We start from the raw sequence: 9,323 nt of genomic DNA, 5'->3' as shown, positions 1-9,323 counted from the left end.
GGAGAAGTTATGGTTTTTACTGTGGAATGTAAAGTCTTTGCACACAAAACAACCTCCATCTAGGTAGAACATGTCAACAGTCACTATTTGGTGATCTATTGCATTAATATGTTTAATTAATATGTGTTTTAACTGTAGGCTTCCCTATAAAAGGCAAAACTAGGAGAAGAGCATGGCCATCTGTGACAAACTCACTTAAAGGGGTAACACACAACACCACTCATTATGGCAGAAGACAAGCTGTAACCAGTACAAGGGAGAAAACACTCACAAAGTTAAGGGCCATGTGTGTCCAGGACAAAATGTAGAAAATAAAAAACTGCAATGACCACAAAACAAGGCAATACAAACACCAGACAGGGAATTTGTCTTGAGGGCTACCACACCACAGCCAAAACAATGATTTGACTGTCCTGTGGGAGAAGACACAAATGGATTTGGCGTTGGTGAAGTCAGAAAAGGAAAATTAAAAGGTCTGATGGCTCATAAGTGGAAGACATCCTTGTTTTGTCTCTTTAGATCAGATTGACACTTTAAAGAAGACAGGACAGCAGAGAGATATGACTCAACCTCCTGAAGATCTGGAAAAAGAAGAGGAAAGATGGTGAGAAAGAAGACAAGGAGTGGCACAAAGAGGAAGAACAAAAAAAAAAATCTGATAGAAACAACACAGCAACTAAGAAATTAAAAACTGAAAATGACTGGAGACAGATTAGGAATGTAATAAATAATTTCATTATAGATATATTTTCATATTGGTCTATAAATACAATCCCCTAGAGCCCAAGATAAGACCACCAAGTGTCTTACTTTGTCCAAATTATTATGTAAAACCTAAAGATATTTAAGTTACTGTATTATAAGTGAAGGGAATCCTGGCATCTGAGAATCTGGAACAATCAGATGTTTTAGATTTTTTGGCCTAAAGATTAACCAGTTATCAAAATAATTTGTTGACTGATGATTTATCAATTTATCACTGCAACTCTAAGACATGGAAGAGTGAGCACGCTTAATTAAAAAAAAAAACAACAACAAAAAAACAAGCAAAACATGCACAGTTACATTTTTTATGTATTTACCGTGTCATAATCAAATGAAAAACATACATTACATGGCATCAGTGTTCTCTAGCGGAAAGAAAATCTTTTCTTATGAAACGAGAACACTATCAGGGCTAAAATGAAAAACAACAGCTTGGATGGTTGAAGACAAAAAGCCAAGTACATGCCATTTAAATATGACACAGTAAATACAGATATATACACATATATAAATGAAAAACATTTGTCATTTAAACTGAAATAATAATAAAAGCACAAAGCAAAAAAATTAAACGCTCACCTTTTATTACAGAAAGTTTAATGAAATGGAAAATACAGTCGACACAGCAGCTCTACTCTATGAATGTCAGTCATGTTAGTGAGGGGACATGCACCACAAGTGATAATGGGACAAACTAGGATATACAGCCGTTTTCTGAACTGCTCCTTAGCTGCTGCACAAGTAAATATACAGTTTATAATTGAGGTGAATTGAGTTTTGTGTATTTTGAAAAGGCCTATACAAACTACCTTATTACCCTACAAATACTGTGGCGTGTGGCATTGCATTACACTATATACTCATCCCTATTCAAATAAATATTATCAAAGTCTGAAAGATGAAAAATTATGATGGTGACACTTGTGTGTGTGGGCTTTGAAATATCTGTTCAGAAGATAAATAAGCAGAGAACTCTTAAAAAATGGATGGTGATCAAGGATGATATTTTGGATCAGCACTGAAAAGCAGGATCGTACCTTCCTCTTCGGATGTTCCTGGATCCACAGTGAGGCAGGAACAAGATGCAGGGTGCAGACAAAGACACAGAACAAGTGAAACAGAAAGACAAGTAAGACTATCGAGTTTCCCTTCATGTGGCTAGGTAGCAGTGTGGAAAACACGCAATGCATCCAAAGCTTTAAAAGCAAAGAGATAAACAGAGCTATCACATCCACCTTTATCTTTTGTTATCCCGAAACTAAACTAATACCAAAGACGTTGCCACTTCAGCATTTATTCCAGCAGAGTGATGCTATCACACAAGCCACAGTCCAACGATTACAGCAGGAGACATGCACTTTTGTTTCTTTGTATGCTGCAGGCGAAGCTAGCATGAGGTAAGACACGACTGTGAATTAAAGTACTGAAAGAAAACTTGGAGTAAATCCAGCTGTATAGAGGAGAAGGGCAAGGAAATCAATAAAACTTGTGGATTGTGCACTGTAGGAAACCTGCATCTCCAGGTCAAACTCCATTGATTTATTGTCATAGATATTCTTGACAGTTTGATTGGCTATTTATTATCTGACTACCTGTTTAACTCATTACAAGTGGCTATGGCGGTTCTTGTGACATGACAGAAATCTCATCATTAAGAGCCAAAAATATCAGAGGGGGTTTATGAGTACTATGTTCCCCTACTCTAACAAAATTCGCAGATGGAAAACCAACTACTGAACATCCACCAGCATTAATGATACACCCACCGTCTGTGGTTGTGAGTATGGATCAGACAGCAAGCAGAGGAGCATTCAGCAGTGAGCCACAAGCATGTGTGGGAGCCGACAGAGAAACACCGCAGGCACACACAGACAAGAGGCATGCCAGAGCTCTTACTTAAATCCCCAGCCAGTTCCCCCCAGGACGATCGCTGCCACCAGAATTGCACCAGCAACTGAACCTATTATGATACTGGTACCACTGGGACCTGTGGGAGTGATGGAGCCAGCCAGAAAGGGAAAAATACAGTAGCATGTGAGAGCACTGAGTACTGAAAAATAGAAATATGTGCATCATAAAGCAGGAAAGATCTGTAAAATATTAAAGTGGGGAAAAACTGAACAGTGAAAAATCTCACCCCACATGGAAAAGCAAGTGATTCTAACTGAAAACAAGTTGGTGGTTCATGCTTTTTTCTGCACATTTTATATCTGATAATCAGTGACGTCATTAATGGAGAGAAAGGCAATGATGACTAAAGTGTACCACAATAAAACTCACACACATGAATGGGGACAAGGGCAATTTGTGCACATACTGTATAAGGAAGGCGTACTGATGTGCATACAATTCTCTTGTAAAGCATTTTAGTACAAACTGTTTTTATAAAAAAAAAAAAAAGCTATGAGAAAAAGTAGAGAAATATTCCTTTCAAAAATTTAAATAAACAAAATACAAAATCAAATCATTTTACACATTCGTTCTCTTCATACTGCAGTCATTTTTCATAAATGTTGCTTTTTACTGTTGTATTTAATATTTGTGCATTTTTACAAACATTTTCTCACCATTTTCCAAAGCGGCTGCTTTTGCACTTTTCAAAACACTAACTCATATTTGAGCCACTTTTATTCACATATTTTTATTTTGTTTCAATTAATTTTAGAGTTCCTATAGAGATAAAAAATAGAAATTTATTTATTTGTTCCATTAGTGTCTTCTCTTGCTACTATTTGCAATATAACCTGTGAAGCTTTATATTTGATCAGACTTTGTGTACCAAAGACATTCTGCCTTAATTTGCAAAAACATGAAAACCATTATAAAACTAAATGTGATTTTATTTTTTGGTTTAAATAGTGAAAAAAATTAACCCTCTGCTATTCTACCTGTTTTTGTGAGTTATTTCGAGACCAGCCGGTGGTGCTTTATTTAATTTGGGGAATTTGATGAGACAAATTACTTTGGTTTACATTTTTCTGTCACCCCAGCAGGTTATTTTACAGATGTAAAGAACCACTGTAACTGTACTGTGTCATCACTGTGGTTTACCTCTGTATTTTTCAGGGCTGTCTGGCGAGGTTGGGATGGGAATGGGGTCAAACACGCTACAGTCCTTCCCAGTGTAGTCTGGATCACAGATACACTTCATCTCATTACTGCAAGTCTGCACAGGACAAACGTGAGAGAGAGCATTCGGCATATGACGTCCATAATAATCCCAAAGCTTTGTTTTCTGTAACCTTCACACACTTGATGCCTTAAGGTCCACAACACAAACACCAACACATCACACAATCCTGAGGTGGGAATCACTCACCCCGTGGTGGGAGCAGATGCGTGAGAATGAGGAGCCTGGGCAGGAGCTCAGGTTGAACGTGGTAACTAGGAGACAACGACGCTCCAAACACATCATGTTTGGCCCACATGGCGTCCCGTCCTCCACGTAGCCCAGGTCCAGGCCATCATCCAGCACTGCATGGCCTCCCCTGTAGGCCAGAGGGTCACACAGGAAAACCATGGTCCTTAGAGTTGCCAATCTGAACTGGGTTTACCTGAACAGCTGTTAGTTAGGGCTACCGCTGAGGATCATTTTTATTATCAATTAATATGCCATTTATTTTCTTAATTGGTTTATCTGGAAAATGTCAGAAAACAGTAACAAATGTCAATGATGATTTCTTCATACGTTTAGTTTTGTCCAACCACCAGCTGAAAACCCCAAAATATTCAGTTTACAATTTTAGAAGAGGGAAGAAACCAACAAATAATCACATAGAGAAGTTGGATCAGACAATGCTGGCATATTTTCTTGAAAAAGAGACCACCAATATAATTGCAGTTTATTTTTCTGCCAATCAACTGACTGCTGTGGATCTGTTATACCCATTTACCTTTTTACTCTTGACTACTAGATGATGAATAGTACACAGTCACAATTAAGGCAGTTTTTCTCATTTACACTTCTATACAGTACATACAAAAGGGTTTTTCACTTGGACTATTACTTGTGCCTGCTCTTGTCTTGACTGTCAAGCACATTCTGTTAATCATACACTTTATTGTTAAGAATAAATCAAATCAAATCAATTGTTCAAACCTAACAAGCTGCCAGAGGAAAAACTGCTTCACCTGCAATCTAGGTATCTGTTCTGATGGTGGAATGTTAGACTGGTGAGCTTCCCCTGCAGCTCGCCAAACCTCGGCTTAGCTGTCAGATTGGTGCAGAGCAGCAAACCACATAGGACATCTCTGGAGGAGGCAAATAAGAACATATACAATGATAAAATAATCACAAAAGGGGTTCTGAATTCAGAGACATGCAATGTATTTATATAGTTTACACTGTTCACTCACTGCTTGTTGCACTGCACCCATCCCTGACCACTGGAGTCCGGACCACAGTTGCCCATTTCTGTGCCCTCAGAGTTCAGCTTTTCATAGCAGAACCTGTCAGCTGAGTCTGAGAAGAGAGAACAGAGTCTTTCATTTGCTTTGTTGCAAAGCTCTTTTCAGAAAATGAGTGAGTATAACTTTAGCTTTCATTATGCAAGCTCTCATGGTCATAAAAACACTAGGTAACGAGGTAAAAATATCATCATCATCCTCCTGTTTTTAAACATCAGAGGACCAAGAAATAAACTTCTATATCCAATCCAAACCTACTGTAGCCCCACAGAGTCCTGCATTGGCCATCTCTGGTCTTACAGCGACCTCCATAACAACGACCCTGAGGAGGAGGAGGATAGATGTGACGATGAAGAGAGGACAAACAGAAAGAGGAAGTTTTACTGAATGTATCATGAGAAGCACTAACAAACATTCAGCAGATAGCATGATATTACCTGGCCAGCTTCACACATGTAACCATCCAGTTTATGGACATTATGAGGACACTGGAAGAGGAAGAAGATCATCTTCAGTCAAGGTTTTAGATATATGAATTTTTACTGATGTGTTGGAACTACTTTTACCTGGCTGGAGTCTCCTGTGCAGGTTTCAGGAATGTCACAGTCATTGAAAGCATCACGGCAGGTCACCCCTCTCAGCTCATACTGTCAAAAACAACCACAGGGGCGTGAAATAGAGTCAAGGGACATAATGAATAAAAAATTATCCAGTTAATGCGATGACATAATATGAAGCTGTTCACCTTACAGTCCCTGCAGCAGAGCCCATCGCTGCACATGGCATTATGGGTAAGAGTACACTTCTTACAGCAGTTGGCTCCACTCTGGGCACATTCCTACAGGTCAGAGACAATATATAGTACCTCTGCAGAGTGTCAGGGCATTCTTCCTCAAGGATTTCCTGACATCCTAAATTCACACAGCTGGCTACAGTGAAACACTTGTTTAGCCTCGTGGGCTAGCTCACCAACTAGTTGTATCTGTGTTCCAAGTGTAGTGGAAAATCTACATACAGCTAATTTCCTGTTTTGTATTTTTCTTTAGCCTCGTGGGCTAGCTCACCAACTAGCACAGTTGTATCTGTGTTCCCAGTGTAGTGGAAAATCTACATACAACTAATTTCCTGTTTTGTATTTTTCTCGTTTTGTCACAATCACTGGCTATGGATCACAATCACATAATGTTTAACAGAAGCAATTCATTCAGTCACTAATGATTCATATTTGACGCAGTATGGTCATCTAGTATAACAAGGTGCCCTATTATTTCTGTTGCTGCAAGCCAAATGTTTCAAGCTGATATCGGATAAAACAGGAGTATCCTGTTCCCCACAGGATGGAGTCAAGGAGAAGAGATGCTCACTCAAGGTCAAAGATTACATGCTGTGTGAAATTTGCCTTGAGAATGAATGTGAGCTTTCATTGAAAGGCAGATAAGAGCAAGTATACAAGTACTGGGGAAACAGAAAGATGAGTGACACTCAGTAGGAGAATCCTCTCATTAATACTCTGGTAGAGAAACTGCCAGTTCATCCAGTTTAGCCGCCTTGTCCATACTGCTAATTTAAATTGTAGCGTCTCAATAATTAAACAGACACAGATAAAACTTCTATTTGGAATTCCTTTACACCGAACTGATAAAGGCAGATGACCAAAAAAAGTCCAGAAACACAAAACCATGTAGTATGTGACAAACACTGAAAGCCAGAGGTTAAATCTTAATTTTCCAAGGCAGTCTTAAGGTTAAATGAGTTAAATGTTTTGGTAAAATGATTGCCTCATACACACTGAGTTTGTAATCAATAAAACATTAGTTAATCTGAGGGAACTCACGACTAGTGATCCACAGTCACATTCCTCTCCCAGCTCTACGTATCCATTGCCACACTCTGATGGGTCTAACAGCTATAGAAAAAGAAAATATGTAAGGAAACAATTGAGTTAACCAATACCTTAAACTAGACCTCTCAATTTAACTTTGGAAGAACATCAGTTTTAGTGCACACACAGTACCACATATGTGGATCATGTGGCTAAACCACAAACCTGCATAACATGGGGGTGTAAACAGCAAATAAAATGTCTGATAGTAACAGATCATCTCTCACCTTGCTGGGCTTGTTGAAGAGGCAGCTTCCTCCTCCCTGCTGGAGGAACCGCAGGTACTCGTCTATACTGCAGCGAGAGAACTTCCTGGGGAGGTAGTAACTGAATGACACAAAAAGACACAGACACAGAAATCTCTGTTACACTTGTCTGTCTAAATTTGAAATGGCTTTAAACCTTAATATTTTGTTATAATAACAAAGTAGTGGGTTCAAGCAAGTTTTACAAAGTACATTTTATACTGTTTAACTTTGTCGTTACATTGTAGATCAGTGGCCGGATAGTAAGAGGAAAAAGAAAATCTCACATAACTTACCAATACAAGCTTCGGCTAAACGTTATTGAAATATGCTTTACCAAAGTAAAAGTGAAAGCACATGTCCATCTTTGTTTCTATAGAGTCCTGTTTTAGCAGAGAATTCTTTCTAAGTGTTCTGCAGATTAATTTACTATAAAATGAGTGCATACCCTGTATCCTCCATAATACAGCCCAGCCACGGATCAGGACACCTGCAGTCTCCTGGACACACACACACACACACACACACACCTTCTATGAGGTCAAGACATAGTCACAATACATCAAAATACACCTAGCTTTCAATAAAAACTGAACATTATCAGAGGGAGGATTCACTGCAGGACCGTTGTATTACTGCATTAGATTTACAGTCACCTGATAAGCCGAGTGTGTTGTTGAACAATGCTTTCTAAAATGGTGCTTAACCTCACCACTTGAGGGAGCTGGTAGTAAAGCTGAGATGATGTTCTCTCAGTGATGAGTGAGTTTTCAATGGTAAATCAAATAAGGGCTGTAGAACAGGTTCACACTACTTGGTGTGATAAAAATATAGCAAAAAGGTGAACTTTAATCTAACAGGGAAATAAAACTTTTATCTGAGGCACTTTAATGAAAAACATATTGTAGAAAGGTAGGTAGTTATTGAAAAGAGGAAACTGCAGTATGTTTGGTGGACACATCTCTTTAAAGTTAAAAGCTGGCAAGATAAACCTTTTACTTGGTTACTAGTTTCTGTTTTGTCTTTACCTGCCAGGCTCCCATGAAGCACGGTTTGAACAAATTTCCGCCCTGTACATTAGTCTTACCTGCAGCTGTTCGGTCCTTGCTCCTTTGCATGCCGATGTTCTGGCCAAGACTCTGACCCAATGTAATGGCCATGGGACCCACGCTGCCAAACTGAGGATACAAGTAAAACAAGAAACCTTTAAAAGACATATGGGAAAATGGCTGTTTATGAAGTTTACTGGACAAACACCATGACTTATAATCAGTCTGTGAAATCTTTAAGTGTAGGGGGTGCATGGCTCACCTCATTGATGCCTCCACCCCTGGTGAGTGAACAGATGCCTCCGATGTAGGCTGCCTCGCTGCGGCTGCTCATGAACGTCCTCCCACTGTAGTAAAGGCAGGGAGACTGCTGTTACAATAGGAGGAAGAGGAGGAGAAGAAAGATGAGGCAGAATAAAAAGAAGAGGAAGAATGGGAAAGAGAAGTGGAGAAGGAGGAGGAGAAAGAAGAAAGATGAAGGTGGGGGTGAAGGAGAAGGAAAAAGGGAGGTGGCAGACAGGAAGGAGAAGGAGTAAAAGAAGAAAAAGGAGGAGGTGATCAAGCAGAGTATGAGACATAGGAGGAGAAACCAAAAAGAAGGAGGGGGAAAGAGGTGATGGTGGAGGGTAAGTAAAGTAGAAGTACAAGAAAAGAATAAGGAGGAGGAGGAGGAGAAGGATTGGCAGAAAAAAGAAAAAGGTGAATAAGTTAAAAAGGACAAGAAGAGAAGGACAAGGAGGAGGGAGTGAAGACAGACAACAGCAGCAGTTGTTGAACCCACGAGAAGAGGTGCACAGCGTCGCAGCGCTCCTTGATGCTCTCCTTCCTGTATTTCATAAAATCCCGCAGCGTGAGCAAGGCGTCGTCGCCCACGGAGACCCTGTTTTCAGACGACCAGGTTTCCATGGCCACCAGGATGATGCGAGTGTTGAGCTGCTCTTTGTAAATCTGGAAACATTAAGGGCCGGGGGGGGG

At 39.7% G+C, this 9,323-nt stretch overlaps 1 protein-coding gene across 6 annotated transcripts in view; it reads right to left on the bottom strand.

Moving 5' to 3' along the window:
- Positions 1 to 6: 6 nt before the first annotated feature.
- The window catches only part of adam11 (ADAM metallopeptidase domain 11), a 25,473-nt gene continuing 16,156 nt past the window's right edge, over positions 7 to 9,323 (bottom strand). For 2 of the 6 annotated variants that reach the window (XM_020605333.1, XM_020605334.1), the window contains 16 exons: positions 9,130 to 9,296; positions 8,611 to 8,695; positions 8,387 to 8,477; positions 7,748 to 7,799; positions 7,282 to 7,381; positions 7,007 to 7,078; positions 5,918 to 6,010; positions 5,739 to 5,819; positions 5,610 to 5,660; positions 5,431 to 5,494; positions 5,122 to 5,227; positions 4,897 to 5,016; positions 4,085 to 4,253; positions 3,817 to 3,931; positions 2,662 to 2,752; positions 1,317 to 1,820 (listed from right to left, as the gene is read on the bottom strand). In XM_020605333.1, the coding sequence (XP_020460989.1) occupies positions 1,778 to 1,820; positions 2,662 to 2,752; positions 3,817 to 3,931; positions 4,085 to 4,253; positions 4,897 to 5,016; positions 5,122 to 5,227; positions 5,431 to 5,494; positions 5,610 to 5,660; positions 5,739 to 5,819; positions 5,918 to 6,010; positions 7,007 to 7,078; positions 7,282 to 7,381; positions 7,748 to 7,799; positions 8,387 to 8,477; positions 8,611 to 8,695; positions 9,130 to 9,296 (1,500 nt within the window). In that variant the 3' untranslated portion in view covers positions 1,317 to 1,777. Of the gene's footprint in view, positions 582 to 1,316; positions 1,821 to 2,661; positions 2,753 to 3,816; positions 3,932 to 4,084; positions 4,254 to 4,896; positions 5,017 to 5,121; positions 5,228 to 5,430; positions 5,495 to 5,609; positions 5,661 to 5,738; positions 5,820 to 5,917; positions 6,011 to 7,006; positions 7,079 to 7,281; positions 7,382 to 7,747; positions 7,800 to 8,386; positions 8,478 to 8,610; positions 8,696 to 9,129; positions 9,297 to 9,323 lie in introns of those variants that run through there. The other 4 variants (XM_020605330.1, XM_020605331.1, XM_020605332.1 and 1 more) reach the window with 4 other exon arrangements.

This window comes from Monopterus albus, unplaced genomic scaffold (assembly GCF_001952655.1).
Source record: "Monopterus albus unplaced genomic scaffold, M_albus_1.0 scaffold69.1, whole genome shotgun sequence".
Taxonomy (NCBI): domain Eukaryota; kingdom Metazoa; phylum Chordata; class Actinopteri; order Synbranchiformes; family Synbranchidae; genus Monopterus; species Monopterus albus.
Note: the sequence above shows the minus strand (reverse complement) of the source record. Positions and strands in the feature narration are given on the sequence as shown.